Source organism: Morone saxatilis, unplaced genomic scaffold (genome assembly GCF_004916995.1).
Source record: "Morone saxatilis isolate NCDOM2014 unplaced genomic scaffold, NCSU_SB_2.0 Contig12, whole genome shotgun sequence".
In the NCBI taxonomy this organism is placed as follows: domain Eukaryota; kingdom Metazoa; phylum Chordata; class Actinopteri; family Moronidae; genus Morone; species Morone saxatilis.
In genome coordinates, this window is record NW_023339674.1 from 10,574,186 (window position 1) to 10,598,818 (window position 24,633).

Genomic DNA, 24,633 nt, shown 5'->3' on the forward strand with positions numbered 1-24,633 from the left:
ACCAGTTTTGTTTTCTTGTTTTCAGACTCAATTGGTTGCTTGCATTAACTTGTTACGTACATTATCTGCTGTGCTTTAATGATGATAAATTTGTCATCAGTGTTCTAGTCACTTCTAACCATATTTCATTATCTGTCAAAAAATTCCCTTCTCTGTCCATAGTATCCCCAAATCTGATAGGACATCCATCCATAAGAACCTGTTCATCGCTCTGATCTGTGCCCAGGTGATACTGCTTTGCAGTGGCTCAGCCATTCACAACAAGGTATGGGCAGACAACTAAAACGTTGTTATTATGTTTGCCAATACATAAGATTTAATGTGGTTATACTAGGGGAAGACTGGGGACAAATTAAGGTGAATTAAAACTAATATATAACATTAGTATTACAATCAATAATGTACAGTACTTACTGTGTGTTATTGTTAGCAAGATAATGGAAATTTGAAATGGCGGTTTAGTTATTGTCTACTTTCCTATACATTTAAATGTTGACCCACAGCACTGTGTTTTTATTGCTACCTTAATGAAACTTGAAATCCAAATCCATACCGACATTGCTAGTAAAACAAATGGTTTGGCGTCGGATGTTACATAAGTGGCCACTAATGTCGTATCCATCAGCTAGAACACATGGTCCAGTCTCTCAGTTGTCAACCAATGGCCTGTAGTTGGTTTGACCCCTGGTCCTTTGACCCCAGGTCATGTCAGGGTGGGCTTTACCCCTGGGGGCAGGTGGCTGATTGTTGGAAATTCATCAAATGGCCTCATATGTATAGGCTGACTGACCGTCACAGAGGTAATTTTTCAGTTTTTAACAAGGTTTTTAACACATGGCTTGGGCCAATCCAGAGCTATTTATTGAATTATCCTGGAGGGCTTCAGTTTTTTTTTTTAAGGATGTTTTAGTAGGATATATTTTTGTTGCTTGACAGTTGCAGGGATTTAATCTGTGATAAAATATGTATTGTATGGCCTTTTTTCTACCATTAAACCAACTCTCTATCTTCTATTTATTTTATTTATTTCAATCATGAGCTGCATATAGTTACTTAACTTTACTTTTTGTTTGTGTGCGTGTTTCAGGACAGAAGTCCCTCCCATCTTTTTTTGGCAATTAAAAAGTGAAATGCAATCAATTCTACTATAAATTCTTTTGATATATATAGAGTTGATTCTTGCTTGTTTGCAGAGTATTTATTTGTATTTATTAGCACTTATTGCCGTTTTAATTTTCAAAATATAGTTTGCAAAATGTACAAGATAAATACATGCATCCTAGATGCAGAATGTACAGTTGGTCAGCTAAACTTTCTTTTAGTCACCACAGACGTCCCTGTGCATGTGCAAATTTAGATTGGATTTTTGGAGGCAGACAAGTTTCCTCATATAAAACAGATCCTTGCAAATGATGTGAACATTAGGGAATCCAAAGTAATGTACAATAAAACAATCCCACTACATATAAACTCCCAAAAGCGGGGTAGTTGCTTGGTATGTTTATCAGGAGCCTAACCTTAACCCTTGAAATATGAAACGTACATCTGTCTGCATGTGTTGGTGTGTTTGTAGGTGGCATGTACACTTGTGGCAGCACTGCTCCATCTCTTCTTCATGGCAGCCTTTAGCTGGATGCTGGTAGAGGGTCTGCTCCTTTGGAGCAAGGTGGTCGCAGTCAACCTAAGCGAGGACCGACACATGAAGTATTACTATCTCATCGGCTGGGGTAAAACGGCTTAACAATAGCCAAATGGCTCTCTTCACACGTGTGCAGTCAATATCCAGGATTTTGTTGTGAATGACATTGCAGTCTAATGATAAAAGATAAATTCCTGGATGTAAACCCAAAAGTTGTTTTTTGTTAAATGTTCTTTTTGATTGACATAAATACAATGTTGTATATTCAGTTTATACACCATAGTTGTGGGAAGCATAAAATAAGACTTTCATGAAGCAAAAATAAATTTTAGCCTGATATTTGTGACCATTTGGTCTCTAAATATAGATCAAATTTCCTCCTCCCTTCTTCATTTTCCTCTTATCCCTTCCTCTTCCTTATTATCTATGTATTGCAACTTTTATTTCTCTCCTTGATTCTCCTCCTCTGTTTTCCCCTCTTTCCCACCAGGTCTGCCTGTACTGATAGTCACCATCACACTGGCCTCAGCCTCGGGCAAATACTCTGCTGATGGCTACTGTTGGCTGAGTGTCCAGAACGGCGTTATCTGGGGCTTTGCTGGACCCATCATCTTCATCATCATGGTTAGAAAATGAAATCCTAATCATATTATGCAGTCTGATCAGGCTGAAATGGTTAAAATACTAAATCCAAGGGCACATGCAGACATTTTTTTCTTCAAATTATGTCTAACTGGAAGTTAATGTTAGCAATAAAACAGGAAATGGAAAGGTTTCCCGTTCAACATTTTGTGAACAGCAGTAGTTACGTATAAGAGTCTTTATTTCTTTAATCTTTCCTTTTGACTCTTACAATCTCCTACTCATAGATATGTCAACATGTATATCTATCTACTTTATCATTTTTCTCTCTCTGTTTTGATTTTCTTTACCCTCACATCTCAGTGCACCTCTTCTGCGCTCATTCTCTGTCACTTTGACTTTGCCTCCTCTCATTTCTGTATCCTCTCATTTTCTTTCAGGTGAATATCATGGTACTGACCAGGGTTGTCGTAATCACCATCTCTACAGCCAAGAGAAGGTCCATCATGTTGGCTATGGACACCAGTCCTGCAGAACAGGCCTATGAGCAAATGAGGTACAAACCACAAGGAGGCGCCATTTGTCCTCTTTTTTAAGATTATTCTCCCGGGCCACAGGCCTTAGAGCAAATGAGCTGTAGTATCTGGGTGTCAGATAAAAAACATTGTATTGGATCTGTCATCATTTAAACAGCGAGCCTCATTTATTAAACAAGATAGGAATACAATTTGAATGGATTGCTTTAGCCCTTTAAAAAAAAAGGCTTCAAGCTTTAACCACTTGTGTTGACAAGATACAGAAATTATTCAGATATGAGTTTTCTGATGTTTTGGGACAGTATTGGCTGATTTAAATGTTACAGTTCTTACTGATGTCACGTCGTTTAGTTCGACCAATGTATAGACAACGTGTTATTTCTGAAATATTGCATAAATATAGTTTTTCATTAAAACAGTTTGATGGGGTCTTTACTAAATTTGTTGCAGTTGTAGGATTGTTTGAATTCTTACTGTCAGTAATGGAAGCATGGACGGTAGCATTTGTAGTGGTGTTATTAATATTATTACCAAAATGCATTCATAATATTCTGAAAATTGCAAATCCATTTTAGGGGTAAACTCTGAGAATGGGCTGTGAAGACGTAAAATATCCTCTCAAACAGCTTCAGCCCAAAATTAGCAGCACTTTGCAGTACTGTCCTTCAAGAAAACCACATTGATTAAACCCTAATTCAAATATTGATGTTCCAAAATGATCTCTAAAATATGTGGGGGGGGGGGGGGGGGGGGATATCTTAACCATTGCAGTGGTGTGATGCAAGAATATCTACATTTGTATTTTTTTTTATTTTATTAATCATGTAATATTTGTTGCTGCCTTAGGCTGAGACAATATACAATGAAATTGAATTAAAAAAAGATAGATATAGAGTTCTATAGCTCTGAATGCTTCATATAAATCTAAACAATGGACTTGTTTGTTGTTTTTTGATTTATGTGTTCTATTTCTGTCTTGTGATTCGTCATTTGAGGTGCAGAGTTTGCAAAAACCAGTAACCAAAATGTAATTCAATCAGCCTAAATAACTGCATGTTATTAATCAGATCGACTAGATTTTCTGTAAGTTAACTAAAAGTTTACTAGTTTTGATATGGTCTACCATGGCTAAACTTGCACTGCAGTGTCAATGCGGAGCAATATCTTGTTAAGCCCTATCACTGCTGTCTTTGCCATTGTCTTTCACTTCCTTTTTTTGGCACTGTTGTTCGCTCGTCACAGTAAAATCCTGCTGCGTGTGATCCAGTAGATTTCCCCCAGCAGGCTTGTATATGATCCTATCAGTGAAAATCATGTTAAAGTGTATATATTTTTTCACTACCTCAGCCCACCGGGGCTCACAGTAGGTGCTTTATGAAGGTTTTCAAAGCAGGCCTTGAACCGTTTGGCACCCCTGGGTGGCAGCCATCGCGGAAATTCAAACACATTCCTCCGCTGAGTAAACTAGGGCTGCCCGCCATGTCACACACACACGAACACACACACAGCTGGTGCGGTTTGGCGGTCACCTGAGCAGGAAGATAATTCCACTCTAAACAGAATTAAGGCGGATTTAAGGTGGGAAGTTGTCACCCCATGAGCTTTCCCAGCCGCACAGTGTTGTATATGGAAAAACCAGCCTGCCAAAGCCGCTCAGTTTTGTCCAAAAAAGAACTGAAAAGTTTAGGAACACAGAATTGAGCACAGGATGATCAGGGAGGAAGGAGAATTTTTAGGGAATGCTTTAATTAATTTTATCTGGTGTGGTGTAAGTTCAGCTCAGTCAGCCAGTTCTGAGTCTTTATGGTATGTGTGTGTGCTTGATAATAATTTTATGTGTGTATGTTTGTATGTTTGTCAGTGCGAAAGTGTAAATGCTTACATTTTTGTGCTATTGTTTCTGTTTGTGTGTGTGTGTGAGAGAACAGGGCTGCAGTGAAAGCAGTGCTGGTGTTGCTGCCCATCCTCGGATTGACATGGCTGTGTGGCGTCTTGGTGCCTTTCTCCATTGTCATGGCCTACATCTTTATCCTCCTCAACTCCCTGCAGGTACACACACACACGCAGATGCACACACACAGTTGCCATAATTGAGTCCTAATCTGGACGCTTAAGCAATATTCACATTTTAAACAACCAGAAGAATTACCTGTTCCATTATTGAGAGAGTTTTGTGCTCCTTGTAAAACAGTTTAAAAAACTCTACAAAGCTAAAAAAATGATGGTCATATGAAGGCAAAATCATTATAGCTCATCATGTGAAAGATTGACATTCTGGTCATACAAGGTCTTTGCCCGACCACAGAGAAATGCAGGAATCAATAGAACAGAGAAAATAAAAGCATTTATTTAAGGGCACAATCTGTGATCCAAATGTAAAATATTAGTTGCTGTTGTTTTTTTTTTGTTTTTTTTTGCCTTTAATCGATAGTGAGTGCTGATGAGTGACAGGCAAGGGGGGAGAGAGCGAGGGGAGCCAGCTCTACCTTGTGAGCTATCGGGACGTCCAAAAGTTTTACAAATGTTAATATAGATCACTCTGTAAGATGAAGCACTTTTGGTCACAGAAAAACAACTTGAATTTTGCTACCTAAACATTCTTGAAAACAGCCATCTGTCATTTGTAATAAAGTAGAAAAAATGTAAGACAAAATAATTCCACTGCTAAAACTTGTGAGCAACTTAAAAACATAAAATAAAATAAAAACTTCCAACACTTTATAGACTTTAAACTGCTTTTTTTTGTCTTCAATGAGAAACAGAAAGGTTTTCCATTATACATTGTAATTCTGCCCTTCTCTCGTGGTTAGGGTACACAGACTGTCAAGGTTTTTATTTGTCAGTGACAAGGCTGAGGCAGAAAGGGGAAAAAAGCCTTGGTCTGGCTTGTGTTAAGCAGGTGCTTCATTTTAACAAGGAAAGTCGATTTGTATTGTTTGTTTGATTATTTCTTCTTTAAGTATTCAGAGGTCAGCATTATTGTTGTTTGTTGGTTATCGCCGCTGATTTTGTGCTTTTAGTGCTGGAATTCAACGCGTTGTTTTGTTACAAGCAGTATATCTAACATACCTCCATTCGTAAATGGTCGCGACTTTGAGAAATATTGGTTTTCACATGGAAAAAGAGTAATACCTGCGTAGCCTCATTTCCCACCGCACTGCAGTGATGGGGGAGAAGGTGAGGGAGAAATCATGTAATTCTGCGGCAGGCGGCTCCATGTTACCCAGCTTCCTCAGCATGTCCAGATCTGCTGCTGCAACTTGTAGTCGTCTTTTAATCAGCTGTATCTTTAATTGAGCTGTATATTTAACGAGAAAATCAATAGAGGTTTTAGCTGCAGTCTGATCATTAAGCAAGGCCCCTCGGTTGCCATAAATAGTTTCTGTTTCCCCCTCATATCTAATTACATTTTTCCATGTCAACAGTAATTAATACAGAAGGTTTTTCTGGGCTCCTATTATATGACTTTACAGCTTCACATGTTAACACATCGTACGGATTTCTATGTTTCATGCATCTGTCCGTCTCTGTTCGTTCAGCTGTCCCCCTGTCCGTCTGACACCTGTCTGTTCATATGTCCTTTATTTAATAGAAACTATTGCAGCCACATATTGTAAATAAAAGCACATTTTATACAAAAAACAAAAATCAAGCACCACTTTTGTCAAACAAAGATAGTGATGACGTTTGCAACTGTTGCCTCTTTTGAAGACCTGGTTCTGAAACACCTCTTCTCAGCACAACATTAACAACCCAATTTTAAGAAAATACCAACATCTCACCTTGTGCTACCTCTTTTGCATGCAACCCTCACTGATTATTCCATCCTTTGGTTATGCATGCTGCACTCTTCAAGAAAATGCCAGTAAATTCCTCAAATGAATAAAATAACCCAGACAGGGCTTCTGGGTAGCTGTACGAGGCCCCTGGTAATAACCAGCTGCTCTGGCATAATAGAGCTACGTACTGTTTCTTTGCTGAGCCTCAACAGGTCAGGACACAACAGGAACCCTACGAGGCTTCAAGCCGCTCCAATTAAACACTCTGTTAACCCCACTTCTCTCTGGTCTGCATGGGGTCTAGTGAGACTTAATGTGGTAATCCTCAAAATCATGTGTGTTTTGGGAGAATTTCCATCCATCTGTACTGTTCATGTTTTCTGCGTTGATAAAAGAGAAAACTGCACCAGGTAAGGAGTCGGGACATAGTTTTTAAGTCATGAAACATGGACTATGAATGAATCATGATATTTTGATTATGATCCCTTGGTCAAAACATTTTTATGATTGTCTCCAAATTTTGTGTTTCCCAGAGGTTCTATTTAATGACTTTGGTGATCACCTAAGTTTTGCTTAAGCAACACCAGCAGGTTGACATTAACATGTCAAATTTCGGTTTGTCCAGTACTTGACCAAATAACTGGAAACCTAATAACATTCCCATCAGCATCAGCTTGTGGTTAGTGCTAATTAGCATGCTAACACACTAAACAAAAAGATAGTAGACAATATACATGCTAAAGATTACCAATCTAGCATTATCTTTGGTAGCATGTTAGCATGCTGATGTGAGCTCATAACATAGCTGGGCTTAAGTAAAGCCTCATACGGCTGTTAGCATGGTGGGCGACTCTTGAACATGAAACATGGGCCATTTTTTCCTCATCCTTAATCACCCATTCAGAAATTAGACACTGCATTAGACCAGTTTTGTTCTGTAGAAGACAGTCTTGCTCTCTTCAATGTCATTGATGCCTTTCTTCGAGAGACCACAGTTGTACATAGTCCCACCATAATGGTTGCTCATAAAGATGATGGAATGTGTGAAACTTTAACAATAATGCATGCAAAACCTGAGCCGGCAGGCAGGAGATAAAAAATAAAAAATAAATAAAAATGCTCAAGTTTTTTAGGAAATCGTTTTTTATTTGTGGCTGTAGTATTTTCAATGGGGCCAGCCAAAGCAACATAAAGCTTAAGCGGCAAGCTTTTACTGTTAAATCAATAAAACAGATAATGTTGACAAGCCTTTTTCATTGCACTCCCTCATGCCCTCCCTGCTGCTCCTCTTTCCCCCTGCATCCTGACAACACTGTCTGAAGTGTCTCTACTGTTGCTGTGATTTTTCTCAATAGAGATCTGAGCAGGCCATTCTGAGCAAACATACTGTGGACCTGGTATAAGTGCATGTCTGCTCCGCTGGCCTCTGCAACCAGGGTTTTAAGTTTCATTAACTAATGGCAGATGATGCTCAGTTTGAGTGAAAGTAGCATCCAGGGCATATCTGTATCTGTTACACTGCATCACCACTTCATCACTGAAGAATTCCGTTTTGATCAATGCAGTAACATACAGAGTCTAACAGCACAGTTAGTGTTTCTCAGAAAGGAATCAAACAATTATTTCCCCGATTTTGTCAACAACATCCATACATCTTTGAAATTAGTGGGTTTAAAGATGTTTAAAAAGAGAAATGGTTGAATAATCACACCTCGACAATGTCATGTCATGCCTCATTTAAACCAAGAACATCCACAAAATTGTATTTATGTAGTTTGCACTGTAAAGTACCAACGAGGTGCATACCGAGTTCTGAGTGGATATGCTGTTCCTCTGAGTCGATTCTAACTTCCTACTCTGAGCCAATAGTTTCTCTGAACATCTTCACCATAAATACAGGCATGCCTCATCTGCTTCCTTATCAGGCTAGAGATAAATAGCATGGTGGGCTGTGTGTGTGCTTGTGTGTATGTGTGTGAGCGACAGAGAGAGAGAGAAGGGGAAGGGGGTCTCTTTGGGTAGCCCATAAATCGCTCCACCCTTTGTCATCCAATCTCTGGGCAATGTCATTCAAAACCCCCGCACTATCCATTACCTGGGTATAATAGGCTCCTGGCCATGCAGTGTCCATCTTATTATTAGCCCATAACTTTAAACTATCAATAACTTTGAGCTGCGGCGGGGGGGAGGGGGGACAGAAAGGGGGAGAGGGAGAAAACAAAGTAGAGAGGTGAAGGAAGTTAGGGAGTCGGAAAGAAAATGTTAGGGTAACAACCGCAAGTTGTCGAGAGTACAAGTGAGTCCGTGTGGTTTGTTTTGGTAACTTTGCAGGCGAGATATTCAACAAGAATGTATCCTTTTATTTCTGTTATGTCAGTTGGCTGCCTGTGGAGGGCAACCCTGTGCCTTGTCATTACAGTGTGAAAATATAGAGAAATCAATGAGAGAATTTATCTGAGACGTTTCATTCATATCGCATTAAGGTCTTTTATATCACAGGAACTGATGACGGCAATGTTTTTTTGCCTTTCTTATGAAATGAACTGACTGCTGAGTGGTAATGAGATTTTACAAGCATTCAGTAAAGCTTTAAAAGTTAAATTTATCATTTGACTCAAGGTTAATTCTGGTTTTAGAAAAGAAATACTGTATATGTCTATGAATGATGCAGTGAATGTATGTTAGTTTAGTAGTTCATAATTTCAAAAGAAAGCCGTACACAGTTTTGACCTGACACTTTCTGATGTCACAAACGTGAAGTGGTAACAAATTTTAATAAGCACAAATTTTAAATACCAGCTCTCTTTCAGGACCCGTTCAGACAAACAACAAATATCAATCAGTGCTGTTATGTTACACTCCATCTGAAGGCTCCCGTCTCATAAAATGTAAAAACTGCCTTTAATTTATTGAAAAATTAGCTGGAAACTACATTGCATTACAGTTTATTGCATATTGCATCAGTGCATGCTTTTCATTTCCATGTGGAATCAGACAATGTAAAGCTTCATTAGACACCCAATAATGCATATAAACAATTGAGTGGAAAATAATCCCTTTATCTGAGGCATAATTTTAATTCGATTTAAATTTTTCATTGAGAAGAACGTAGCACCCCCTTGCTTCCATAAACACACACACACACACACACACACACACACACTAGGGCTAGTGGAGCATGACATTAGAGTGTATCTAAGATATAGATATGATCAATAGGATGTTGCTCTGCTTATTGATTTTTGCCATATGGGAGATTTGTTGTGTGAGTAAGCAACGCTTTTACAGCATCTGTAGTGATTGTTTGAAAAGAGGTAATCTTTCCTTTTTTTGTCTGAATTGTAGCTCAATACTAGAAAATTGTATTTGTACTACTGTAGTCAGTGGTTAGGTGGGGTAAGGGTGAACTCAGACAGATCTACTACCAGGAGTTTATCAGCCTTTTATTAAATATCAGTTTTCAGTTATGTCAACCAACTCTGCTGTCAGCTGGAAAAAACTCTCTATAAAATCTGAGCTAAAATTTAGTCATTGAATGCGTTTTTTAATTGTTTTTGGGTCATTTTATATCACTGTTGACATGTATTATTGTGATATATTAATAATATTCTTTTGCCTCAGGTCAAAATGATTGATTTGAAGCACATTTTAGTTGCTGAAGTTTTTGTTTTACATGTGATGTTTTGTGATGTGGTTTAAAAAGCTCCTAAACTTCAGTCATGTCTTCAGTCAGTATCTTGATGAATTGTTTTCCACTTACTCTTCTAGATCAAAAAGCTAAATAGGAATTAGGGTAACATCTGTCAGGTTTGGCATGAAACTAATTAACAGTATCAGCCTTCTGAGACCCATAACCATTTCCACTTTGGAAATGTGCCCCCTCAAGGTGAAAAAGTCTCCACCAAACGGCATGTATGCTTTCCAGACCTCACAGCCGGCCTCGTTCATAACAAGTTCATATGCACAGATTGTATTTTATATCTGCTTACTTTCTTATTATGGGATTCATTCAATATTTCCTGATTAAATTTTTTTAAATATTGTTAAAGAATAGCGATACTAGAAATTACACCCCAGCGATACACTTACACAGATTACACTACACTCAACCCCATCTTAGTTGTTAAAGAAATGGTAACAATTCTCAGATGACAGTCAAGGTTGTCTACACATATATACAGTATAAATAAATACTTTTCTGATGTTTAGTTTGCACATAGTTGGTTTTCATACTCCTCCGATTGTTGCACAATTTGATTTAGTAGGTGTTTACTCATGCTAATAATATATTTACATATGCTAATGACATGCCTCAATTTTTAAAATCAATCTTGATTCCAAAAGATTTTCACATGTGCGAGAACAAGTCAGTGATCTGTACATGTTTTACAAATCAGATGTAGGTTTTTTTTTTATTCTTCAGTTACTTGTTTTTTTGCAAACAGAGTAAAAATGACAAAACATCTGTGAATGAGGTCTGATGATTTTTTCGGGGAGCCCTTATTTAGGTATTTAGGCCTTAACAGGCGGTAGCCAAAAGTGAGAACTTTCCTATATACTGTAAGTGGGAGAAAGTGTGCCCTTAATATTACCTTGAGTCAACCTGCAGTTTTGAGGCTCTCGTAAAAGCCATAGTAAAGCCATCTCCATACTTGTTGTTGAACTCGAAAACTAAATAAATCACGCATAAGTGGATCCATATTGGGGTCTCTGTTTTGCCTAACACTGTCACTTATTAATCAGGTATGATTTGCTGTTGCTGCTGTCTCGTGGTGATGTGGTTCATGCATCCTAAAAAGCTGGTGCATCAAAAATATTTCCTCTGCAAATTATAATTTCAACCTTTACTTTAACTCTAACCCCACACTGTCCAATAGAGAATTAGAGAGCATTCACTGTTAAATTGGCCAGGTAAGAATAAACTGCCAAAAAAAATTCTGAGAGCAAAAGCAGAGAATAAACCAGCGACTGAAAAGAGTTTTTGGCTGGCTTGTGCTGAACATAAGCCAAAAGCCTCCAAGAGGTGATGGTGGGGTTTGTGTGTGTGTCCGTGTGTGATCCTGTACTTCCAATCTTGTGCAGACCAGCTTGATTTTTTTTAATGTAATCTAAGTGTTATAAATGCGTGCATAGTGTGTGTAACCACTTGTCACCATTACCCACAACACCCTACAGACCAAAGGGTTCTGAGTTATTTTAATTTCTCATTTGGCAGAGGGAACAAAAACAGCAGAACTTGGATCCAGTTTCCCAGTCAGTCATCTCCAGTCCACTCCTCTGGACCTGCACAACCAGCCCATTCAAAGACAAATTTTCCCTTTCCCGCTTCCCTGCCCTAGTTTTTTTCCCTGCTGTATCATGTTGTAACTGAAGCTCAACCGGTTTTTGAGGACTGATAATAATACTTCTTCAAATTAGTTGCAGTAGCTAATATTTTGCCAATATTTAGTTATTTTTTTATGTGATTTATTTAATGCTCATAAATTACAATTATTCCCCTACAATGTAATTGCTGACAGGGTGGAAAAGCCAGTGTAAACCAACATGGACACTAAAACTCCACACTGAGACACAGAGCAATGTTATTTTTAAGGGTTGGTTTCTTGTATTTCAATGAATTATTTCAGAGTAATCAGCTGCTTCAAACAATGGGAACAAACACAACTATTCAGTGGCAGGAGGGATATGCTTACTGCCACTGCAAGAGATGAAACAAAATATATACAGAAACAATAAAATGAAAGGAAGACACTAAAAGAAGGTTTTAATTTTGACTTAAGTAAATGAAGTTACCACACAAGGAGAAATGCTTGTTTTCCACTATAACCTTGTAATGACTGATCCCAGCCGACTCACACATTGTACTGGCATACCTACACACACAGGGACACAGGCAGGAGCATACACACACATACGTTGGAAACTTCACGCCGCTCAGATTATGGAGGGAAATGTTTTTCATTTTGGATTGTTTTAGAAAGCAGGAACCATATTCTCTTGACTTCCTTATTTGCAGTCGGCTGTATCTCAAAATGCAACGACCTTCTCTCTCAGTGGAGTGAAGTTTACTGGATGTACAGGGACAATAAGCGATTCTGGATAATATGCTCTTATTTCAGGGTTATCTTCATCAAAACCACATACAGGACATACTTCATGTTGTCAAAGACGACTACTACTCATAAAACTTATTCATAGAACATACTAACAGTTTTAGTTCTTGGCTGACAAATTATACTTAATGGAATTAAATATTATGTTGATGTACTATAAATACTTTATACTTTATATACTCACACAGTATATATATATATATATATATATATATAATGACGAATAAGTTTTCAGAATTTAAAAAAAGCAGTTGAAATAAATTAACTTAAAAAATAAGGAAATAAGTAATAATAATTAATCTTTCTCATATTTCACAAATATTATTTCACATAAATAGTAGCACCCCAAACACTTGTGTGTGCATAAGATTATTAAAAATAATGTTTAAAGACAACAGAAAGAATTCAAATGTTTGCTTAAGGAATAAAAAATAAAAAATAAACTGCAAAGGGTGATGAAAACTTTTAAGCTAATGTAGTCATAGGTAAAATCATGGAGATTTATTTATAAATCCATATTTTAATTAGTGTCTCGGATAATTATGAGGTGGGGTTGAAAAACAAACAAATAAATGCACGACATGATTGTTTGCATTCCCATTGCCTGGGAAAATAACTTTCCCTTTGAAAAGGAGTCCACTGTTTGCGTTGCATCCTCAATTACCAGGCGCGGCATTAAAACAATATTCAAACGGGATGCCAAGGTCAGCGCTGACTCCCACCACGCTTCTCTGAGATGGCACTTATAATGAGGATGTAGCACAGTTTTTTAAAGTAGTATATTTATAGTGTGTTTTGTCTCAACTTGTACTGATTTTTTCCCTTTTGTCTTTTCATCTTTTGCTGTATTTATTTTATTTTATGTTTGTTTGTTTTTTGTTTTTTTATTCAGTTTGATTAGCGTTAACATAAGAGCTCTGTAGCACATTTCACAATGCTGTATGTTCATCTACACGAAGCGAGGATTTCTTACATACAGAAGTTTAATTTGTTTTTTTTATGAAGGTTTTTGTATAGAAAAGCCCTCGAAAAAATGGTCACCCAAGTACCTTTAAAATTAACTGATAAGGAGTCTGTGAAAGAAGTTGTTAAAAACTCCTTCTACTGTATATAATATTAAGTCTGGGAGTGAAGAAACAGACAGCCAAAAAGGAGCAAGGAGCGATGGTAATTCAGATGAGGAAGGACTGTTTTTTTTTTTTTTTTGGGGGGGGGGGGGGGGGGGGCGTGAAATACTATCGGAGAGATCGTTTTTTTAAAAACTGGCCTGGGAAAATAAAGCGGTGAGAATAATAGGCTTCCTGTCAAAAGAGGCGAGAGAATTCCTGTCATTGCTCACACCAGCACCCCTAAGACCTCTCCTTGTGTTAAACCTGCTGGCATTTATTTGCCTTAGAATTACCTGCCAGCTCAATTTAGTAATAGCCTGTGTCATAAGAAAGCAAACCATCCCCTTTGCCCCTGCCCTGCCATACCTGTATGTCTGGACTTGTGTGTCTGCGTGTTTGTGTGTGTGAGGGAGAGAGAGACAGAAAAAAAGAGTGTACTCTTATTTGGCTACTTATTGCACATTTGTGTTTATATTTTCATCCAGGCTTTGATGCATTTAGGGATATCTGTGTGTGTGTGTGTGTGTGCAATGTGCATATGAATGTCAACAGGCGTGTTATCCCATCAGCTGACTCTCAACTTCATGACTTCACTCCTTCCCAACCCCTGTCTCCCCCCATCCGACCCACACAGCCGACAGTGTGAGGAACCCAAAATTACCGATGTCGAAACAATGACCGTTCTATTTATAAGTTCACCGCCTAACCTTTTGTATTTGCTGACACCACTTCACTTGCGCACACACACACTCACACACATCAGTGATGGCTGATGGTGACTAGGTTAGGGATAGTCCTGGTTTCCCTTACCCTGCCACGTCGCAGCAGATCTGTAGATTTGCCCGGCTTTGATGTATACTTTGCGGGTAATTAGTGAGAACTGGGTCAGCGCAGGGCAAGAAAGCAAAACCCTGTTGTTCTTCTAGTGGGTGGGTGGCAGGGAGGTGGTTGGATGAGGTGGAGGAGGGGGGTGAGGGTGTCGGAGGTTAAAAGGCTGTCAAATGTCAGTTCCAGTTTACATGTGAGCCATTTTCTTTTTGCTGCATTAAGGTTAAAGCCCATACATGTGACTGCCTCTCTTCTTTTAGTATTTCAATAGCTGGACACTCATTATGTTCTGATGCTTTAGGGAGATTATATTATATTTGTTATATAAAATGAGAATGTAGTTTAATTAAACACATGCTTGCCATGGGTCGACCTCAGATAAATAAAAGCAGCCACATTGATCCCCATTACGTGCAGGACTCTTAGTCCATAGTTTTTATGATTCTTATTGTCAAATCTACTGCTGTTCAAGATCAAATTAGTATTAGGTGATTTGTAACACAAATACTTGACAAATACTTTTACTTTTAATACATTTTAAAACTTAATTTTAACTTCATATTCACTTTATTTAGTTAGTCAGCTGACTGCTTGTTGTTTGTCTCTACAATAATAATATGCAATAATATAATAATGATGCATTTTTGAGTGAAAAAGAGAATTGGGGTTTAAGTGTTTCTGTACATATGGAAATGTGTATGTCAAAGACTCTTGATTCAATATTTAATTGCTTTATGATAATACTTTGGACCTGCTTAAAACAAATTGACAAAACAGGTGAGATAATATTGACAAAAATAAGTTGTACATTTGATTTCTTTTTACTTTCATGCATGTTTATGAATGAAAAGGTAGGTAGGGGTTAGATGTATCCTTTGTTGAGAGGCTGTCGTATAAATAAACCTACACCTACATAATAGTCACTGTATTAAATTCTAATTGACTGAGTATACCGTGACTAAACTCAATCATGATGTGTGTAAGTGTTCATTTTCTGAAACAAACACACACACACACACACACACACACACACACACACACATACACATACATACGTGTCTATGTCTTGTTCAATTAATATCCTTTTGAAAATAGAATAAAATGTAATTTCACTAGTGAAACAAAATACATGTTGTACAGTAACATGACAAGGGCCCCTTTAAAACTTTAATTTATGGCACTAGCCATTAGAGACTAATAAGACAACTACCTGTAAACATGGGCAGCTCATTAAGAAACCATTTAGCACAATGTAAATCCCATGCACAGATGATTTACGGGCAGCGTGGAGGTGTCTGGGGAACAGGGCGGCTACCTGTGTATTTTCCTACAATTACAGCATTGTGTGAAAGTAAACAAAACAGTGGCGATGTGAGCTGGGGAACAACAGCTCTGGCAGCAGGACACTGATTGGGATGTTGATGTTGATCGTCCCCACTGGCCTCTTGCCCTTCCTGCTGTGGCCCCTAGCTTGTCCCCGACAGATACCCCGGGTCATTTCCTATGCGCGTCAACACACACAGATACACTCTCTTCCCGGTGAGTGTTTACAGCCACATGCTGATTCCTATTAATCTGCTTCTTGTCGGGACAGTGTGAAGGGAGGGTCCTGGTGGGTTTGTGTTGGACTGGGAGGTCGCTGAAGGTGGGTAAAACATTCACACACAGACACACACACGACCCGAGAGCCCTGTCTGACAGATTGCACCAGGCCTGGACTTCTTTTTACACTGAGCAGATGTGGTCTCCCACTTGTTTTCCTTAGTAATTATCCCTCATTAAGTGAAAGCATGTGCCAATCAAACAGCTTGAGAGCGAGAGCAGGGCCTGGGCCTGGGCAGAGGGAGAGGGAGGGAGGCAGAGAGACCTCTAGCCTCATCTCCACAGTTTTTAAAGCACAGTGTCATTTCAGAGTCATTACTGGATTAAAGGCAAACCTTGCTGTGGTGCGAGAGAGTTGCAGCAGCTGTAGCACTGGCATTATTATGGCTCATTTGACTTTCTAGTGGTTACAAATTTGATGATTATCACATTTAACACTTGCCATGTTCAATTATAGCTTAATGCTATGTAGACCTTTCAATCTTAAAAAGGTTTCTTCTGTCATTTGCTTTATTACCATCAAGGCATTTATTTCTTAGTAAGTTGTGATGTATTACTTCAGAAATAGTGAATATGTTCAGATTAATTATGATATCAACAGAATTACACTTAATTGACATTGGAGAGTTTGTTTCTTTCCATTCATCTTTTTTCTTTCTTTGAAATATTTAAAGCTTAACTAATTGTATTTCTTATCTAACATTTCTTCTTTCTTAATATCTAATATAACTATATTGGTGCCTGTCTTAGTGAAAAACAGCAGTCTTACACTCCCCACTGCCTTAAGCCACTGTCATTTTATTCATTTGGTTTGGTGGTTTTAATACCTGTTTTTTTTTAATAATAGGCAGCCACAGGCTGAAAAAAAATTGTACATTAATAATTGAGCAGAGAGGTGAAATATCTCACAAGCCAAAGGCCGCCGTCATTTTTCGTTCAAATTTGCAAAAAACATAAAACAGGGCTAAAATGCGAGGGCATAAAAAGCAACAAAATTGGACTTCGACAGGTGGTAATGGATATGATTGCACTAGACTGCCTTTGTTGGTCTGTTTCTGTTTCTGTTGTAACCCTATTCCTGAAAAGCTGGTTAGGCACACTCAGTCAGGTTTGAGTGAAAACCTGGGAGATACAGATTTTAAATTCCCTGATAGAAAATGATGGATGAAATAGAATGTATGTATTTATTTATTTATTTCGAAAAATCCACGTGTCCCACCATGCATTTCAGACAATGACAAAAACACAAGTGGTCCTCACAACAAAAGGGGGCTGGGAGAAAAGACAAGTCTCCTCCAAAAAATAAAAGAGAGAGAAAAAGCAAAAAAACTAAGATATATGAAGTCTTCATGTCGATGAACTACCATTCATTTTCACTTTGAAGTCCTGCGAACCGTAGTGAAGTGTGATTGCATGTGACAGTTGCCGAGTCTGCCGGTTTATCATGATGGATACACCCTGCCACCATGGTGGTGCTGTAGCACATGCACACGCTCATGTACGCACACACACAAATACATGGATGCAGAGACACACAGAGGTGGGTTTATGCAGGCATGTGTACTCGAACACGGACACAGAACCGCACATGACCCAAATGTTACACTTACACATACCCATGCATAGAGACAAGGTTATTTAAGATCCTCTTTCAGATTGTAAATTTTCAGAAATTTCAGGACATTAGTGTGATTTTCTGAGCTTTTCACCATTTACATTTCTGACATATTCAAACTAATTTTAATTCAATGAAACTTTTTGTTATACTTTAAGCTCATTTTGAAAACAAAAAATGTAATGTAATGTTGAAATTCATACATTTTGAAGATAAAACATGTTTGGGGTATTATTTAGACTTTCAAAAGCTGCGAGACAGTAGCGAAGAGACGCTGACACTAGAGATCTATTATATTAAAAAAAACAGGCACACACACTGAAATAAAAAATATATATATATTAGTGCTCACATTTAAAATAATTTGTATCTATTTAAAGTGCATAATTTCTTTCTATCCAAACAATGTATCTCTTGTCATTAACATTCCTTACGTAGGTCACAGATTTTGTGCAATAATGTACCACAAGACTCACCCATTGACAATTTCCACCACTAAATAAGTGAATACTTTCTTTCTGTCTGTCTAATCTCTATCTCCCTCTGTATCTCTCGCACTTTCTCTCACGCCGTCATGGACACACATCTCACACACTCCCCTACACACTTCTTGATCTTGACACATGCCATTAACCTCAGCTTGGCTCACCTCAGTTGGGAAACAGGAGAGCAAACGCATCCCATAATAGTACCTGGAGCAATCGTTTTCTGTTTTGTGCCCAAAAGCAACTTGTTCAGACTTTGCATATTGCATCCATTTGTCATTGTTAGTCAAGGGCACTGCTACACAGGCTTGTCAGCGGCGCACTTTTAGGTATTCTGTTCCAATATTACTGTGTATGCATAAGGTGTGTGTGTTTGCGTGTGCACATGTATCTGTCAGGTGACTTTAAATTTGTTTTCATGCCTATGAATGTATGCATATGAATAACTGGACACATAGCACACCAGCTCAAAAAGAATAGACCAAGGGTAAACATTTAATTCTTTCCTGGGCAAAGCGTACACTTTTTATGCTAAAAACATTGCGCATATATTTGTTTCCACAGGTTATGCACACTTGTAAAGAAAATGGTATGCTGAGGCTCCTTTGGTGTACAAGTTGTGCAGGGGCAAATTTCTTAGGAGATACTGCAGAAACCTTGATTGATTGCTGCAATTTGTACCTTTGGCTGGGTTGTGTGTCCCTAAGAGCGAAATAGGTGATTGCAGGTCGGAAGCCAGTGAGAGTGTCTGTGCTAGGGTTGGTATCTTGAGAGGATAAGGTGCTTGATGCTTTCCCAGTGAAGCTCCTCACTGCTAGGTGAAAAAACACGACTGGCAACACCATATGTCACAAAGGAAACACAAGTCTGTCTACAGCCTCCCACCAGAGTCTTAGCAGCAGGCAAGCAGCTGTCTGTTAATGTAGAAATCTCCTTAAATTCACATTAAAACCGTTATCACCTTAATTTCATGTCGTTGTTCCCTTGACCTTCTCTTTCACAGATTTGATGCTACACTGGACATTGCTTCAGCACTGCTTGCTTACTTTTGCTGGCCATCTGCTGTGTGCATGCCGTTGCCATTGAAAGTTGTCATAAATTCTGTAATTTGTGCACACTTGTTATTAATCGAGGGTCCGCTAAACTATTTGCATATGGTTTTAACACGTGGTATCTGCTAGACTGTATCATTTTAAATGGTCGGAAATGTAGTTTTACAAGTGTAAGATGTCATAGGGTCTTAGGTTTCAGGAGATATTTGTGCTACTAATGATACTAGAGAAAGATCCACTGTTTCCATTCAGAACTTGGCGTATGTGTAGTGTAATGGATGCATGTGAATGTGTACATTTGTATTATGTATGATATTGTGTGCATTTCTGTAAAAGTGTGTCTCTTCATACGTGTGTGTGTGTTGCCTTTGCACATGAAGCTGTGTGTGTCATAGTTTTAGGCTTACCTGCATGTGCGTTAGTTTGGTAGGAAGGAGTGTGCACACTGGATTTGTGTGCGTATGTTAGTGTGCTTGTGTATGTATGTGTTTGTTTATTTCTGTCATAGCCCAGATTTGGGAAAGAATGTTCAACAAATGTTGAACTGTGTGAAAATCAACGGAAAGTTGTAAGACCGGACCGGTCTGGAAGTGTTCGTTGATGGATTTATATTCATATATCTGAATGCTGTATTGTGCTGTATTTGTATACACATCTATGTGCATGTACAGTACATATGTCAGTGTCAGTAACTCAGGCACCTTTATGTACATTGCAACAGAGAGCGTGTGTACGTATATGTGGTTCCATGTGTACTGTTCCTATAAACCAAACCCAGTCCCCAGCTGCTGTTTCTCAGGACTTGTTCTCTGCCAACTTTTTTCCTCGCTGTCAGTGGAAAACTATGCAATTAGAAAACACCCTGTGAGATTGACAGCGGGATCACATACAATTTGACAAGGGGGCGCCACAGAAAGGCCTGTTGGATACCTAAGTATTTTTAATTAAACAGCTCTCTGCACTGGCAGCGTGCTTTCCCTCACCAGTTCAAAGACTCCTGCTTTGACCCATGTGTTAAAAGTTTGTATCAGTTTTCCATGGCTGTGTTTTGCTTGGCGCCTAAGACACGCAACCCTAAATTGTCTTGTTTAAAAGCTAGTTTGTTTACAGTTCACTCTCTTTCTCGTGCTCTCTTTACCACCCCCCATTACATTACCACATGTGTGCAGTGTGATCAGGTTCAGGGTGTAGTTACCCACTCCCGACTGGCCCGGTTTGTATAAACGCCTCAGCTCTGAGTTAATTTTAAAGAAGAAGAAAAAAAAATCATGCGTATTAGCGAATGGAAAGATCCGCTACACAAGTCTATCACCCCCTCGCCCCCGTCATTCTGGTTTATTTAAACGTTAAAACAAGTAAAATAGAGTGCTCATCTGTTACTTGGGCGCTTCATCAATAACATTTGTCCGTCTGATGTAAAATCGATATGACATACACTGACACAATGCCAGAGCAATGGCAAATGTGCCGTCATTTGTCATCGACTGGCAATAAAGATATGTCAGAATTGATTTTAGCCCATTTTTCCCCCCTCTCTCTCTCTGTCTGTTTCTCCCCCATCCCCATTCTTCCTTACTCTTTTGCAGTAGCGGTAATAGAAAAAAATAAATGAATGTTATTATGACTGAAGCATGGTCAGCCTTGCCAAACTCAATTAATATTGGAGCAAGGGGCTGTAATGATTTGAGGGCCTGCGTGTTATGTTTTCATTGAAATGCTCGGCCAGAGATGCTGAAAAAGAAAAGAAGAGGTATAGATGGATGGTTGGGTGGGTCCATTTTCTGGTGGGATATGTTTTGTTTTGGCCTCCGCTCAATATAGATGTTTTTAACAGACTTACAAACTCTTCCCTGATTATTTTTATTTATATATATATATATATAGTACTTTACCTTCTAAATTCCATTTCTTGGTTAGCTACCAGAGTGTTTTGTGCTCCACTATGAAGCAAAATCTAAACTAACCTTGGATTGATAGAGTTTATGAATCCTTAAATCATGTTTAAACTGGAGGGAAATACCCAGTGTGTGTGTTGTTGGGTGGGTTTTGGAGTGTTGTTCTTTTACCTGAATGATGTTTTATTTTAATAAAACATTTTAATGTGATTTGTTTTCTATTTAAGTATGCCATTCTTGGCATGGTAAATATAGCACTGGTGGCCAGTTTTATGTAACATTGTTTAAACTGACAACACTGTTGTCTTTATGGGGGCCTTTAGAGATCATTATGTTTGTTATTTACAAATAAATAAATAATAGTATTTTTAATATTAAATTGAATTATTCAATTAAAAACTAGATTAAAACACCACAATACAAAAAACAGGATTGTCAGATTTTAAAAATGTAATAGCACTAAGATTGAGCTTTACAAATTATTACTTGTGTGCATCATATACAACTTATATGTTTATGGACATTTCTGGTGCTCCTTTTTTCCCTTGTACATGCAATTATTGTACAGTTTTATGTGGCTCTGCAGTATATGTGTGTGCTTTTCACTCTGTGTCTGCTGTATGTATGTTTGTGTGTCAGATTTGCCATCGCGGTTTGTTGTCGCTGGGTTGTGTACCCAAGTTGCGCCAGTGGTAGCGAGCAACATCTGTTTCGGGGTTGTTGTTCCTCTTGGCTGCTTTTCAATTGGATTTCCTCAAGCAGGGCCAAAAGCTGTCACCTCTGCCAGGCTCTGTTAGCAATCACCGCCGGCCCCTATATTAAGTAGGTGGTTCAGGGCTAAGCTAATAACTCTCCCTCCTCTCCTGAGCCATCACACACCAGTACTGGTGTTGCTGCCGGCCTCAGTGTGTGCCTGTTTATATCTGAGTGAGTGTGTGTGTACACTCTGTTTTCCTCTGTAGCTATACACCTTGTAGAGGCAGGCTGGCTTGGGGGTCCCCTCCTCAATGTGACAGGCCCAACTGACTGGATGTGTGTGTGGGAAGAAATGGGGAGAGTCCTAATAGCCCTTCTCAAAGAATGACTAATCCACTTTCCCTAATAATGTACAACAGGATGGAAGCAGGAAGAAAACTCTCACACAGACTATATACTGTAATGCATCAATGTGAAGAGAACCAAATAAAGAGTTTAATGATACTGGATGGACATTATGGCTGGTATATTATTCGAAATGCTGTAAAACACGTGCTTGTCATTTTACCAGCAGTGCAAACATTTGAATGCAGAAATATTGGGATTCAAATTAATCATAAATTAAAGATAAAGTTGCAGTTTGACTATAGAAATGTCTCTCTCTGCATATTTATAGCAATCCTAGTTGGCAGACTCAAGCCAACTTCTAATTAAGAATGTGGTTTTTAAACTCCACTGATAGACCATGAACAGTATACCATCAGATGGTTAACTGTTCTCGACTTGGCACAACTAATGAACACAGCTTGACTTTTTATGCATGGGTTTATTATACATCAATATTATTAATGATCTGTTGACTGTGGCTGCACTAAGGCATTATTATGCATCTTCATATTTACTTGGAACAGAGCTTCAGTTGTAGGAAACAAATGTAGCGTTTTTTTTTCTTTCTTTAATGTTTATATGGTTAATCTCAACTTCCATGACACTGATGACACCTGAGTTTTAAAACCTAAGTTCTTCATCAAGTTCTTCATTTCATGTTTAGTTTCTCAACCGAAAACTTCATAATTTCTTGTCTCCTGCTTGAGTCGAGCAAAGCTTAGCATGGTGTAAAAGCGTTTATTGGGAGGTGTTTACCTCATCAAACTGACAGAGTGGCAGGCCGCCTGTCTACCTGCCTGTCTGTATGCCTTCATGTCTTATTGCCAGCTTCTCTGGCCAGCTGGAGCAGTTACACAGAGCTGGATTTGAACTGAGGACCTGCAAAGTATCAACTCCCTGTTTCACAGCTTTGACAGACACTTTGATTTGACATGCCATGAGCAGTTAAAGTGAAAGTTATGTATACATGTTAATTAAACTGTTTATGCGTGGAGGGGTCAGAGACATTAGCAAGCCCCAGTGCAGAAGTGTGAATTTCTTTTCTTTTTCCCCCATCACAGCGTTTTAACCTCTTGTGTCTCTTATTTCCGTAATGATTACCAGGTGCTATGGCAGAATTTTCCCTCCCCTTTTTTTGCCAAGTGGGGATGCAGATAGCTCTATTTGTGAAAAGTGTCTCTGTGTGTTTGAATTTAGGCTGAGATATTTGACGCTGGGTCCAACTTGTTGGAATAGCTCTCATTTTTGGCATTGGGTGACACTGAAGCCTGGAATTCTCTAAAAGGATGTGGAGGTTGTGGTCTTCAACTACTTAAGAGAAAGCAGTCAAGATGTCATTTGTGAAAAGAATATCTATTTTGATTCTTGATGTAGGGTTAGACAAGTATAAATCATTTTTGACATTGAGCAATGGCAGTGCCTGAAGTTCTCTTAAAAACTGTGTGGAACATGTGGTTTACAATTACTTTAATCAAAGTAACCTAATACAGCTATCTCATTTGTGAAATGTTTCTGTATGTTTTTTTTATTTAGATATGAAACGCTGAGATGGAGTGTAGCGTGCTCAAGTAGCCATAACTTTTTACTTTGTTCCATAAAATTCTTTTGAATCAAGGGATTTTAGTTTTAGTGCCTGCCCAAGAGCAAGTTAATTTATGCTAAGAGTTGACATGATATCTGACTTTAATTTCTGAAATTGTATGTTTGTAAAGGTTTAATTTATTTCAACTAAAAGACAATGTAAAGCTTGAGGTTTTAAAAGATCCTGCCTGTGTTTTTGAGTGTTTTTGTTTTACTGCAAACCATATTCTACTGCTAACCAAATCATACTGAGAATGGGCAGATGATTTAATTTAAGTCATGCAGACTCTCACAGCTACAGGGACATGGAAAGTAATATTTTAGCTTTCACAACAGAGATAGGGAATCAAAAAATACTGAAGGCCTTATCTTGTAGTTTGGGGAGACCTAGACCGACTCTCCCAAATGGTCAGCGTTCCATACAGTAAGAAAAAGCAAGTACAAAACGTAGAATGCTATGTGAGGTATTGACCCCCAATGATCCTAACAATGGTAGCTGAGAGAAAAAGTTAAAATTATCTTATAAATATCCCAAAATAAAAATCTCTTAAAGTAGTGCTGATCAGCTTGTGGAGCAAAAAAAAAGCTAAAACTGGAATCTTAACCTTTCAGTGGTAGTGATAGTCAATGAAAACAGCACAGTCTGTATCTTAATAATAATATATAATAATAATAATAATTTGGAGACTTAGAGGGACTTGTTTGTTAAACGTACTGCTCCTCTAGCAGCAAAC

General features: G+C 38.4%; 1 protein-coding gene across 2 annotated transcripts in view; it reads left to right on the forward strand.

The window, feature by feature from the left end:
• The window catches only part of LOC118321822 (adhesion G-protein coupled receptor D2), a 90,691-nt gene that overhangs the window by 12,861 nt on the left and 53,197 nt on the right, over positions 1-24,633 (forward strand). For both annotated transcript variants that reach the window (XM_035653343.1, XM_035653342.1), the window contains exons 16-20: positions 163-265; positions 1,574-1,727; positions 2,130-2,263; positions 2,662-2,777; positions 4,686-4,806. In XM_035653343.1, coding sequence (XP_035509236.1) covers positions 163-265; positions 1,574-1,727; positions 2,130-2,263; positions 2,662-2,777; positions 4,686-4,806 — 628 coding nt within the window. The remainder of the gene's footprint in view (positions 1-162; positions 266-1,573; positions 1,728-2,129; positions 2,264-2,661; positions 2,778-4,685; positions 4,807-24,633) is intronic.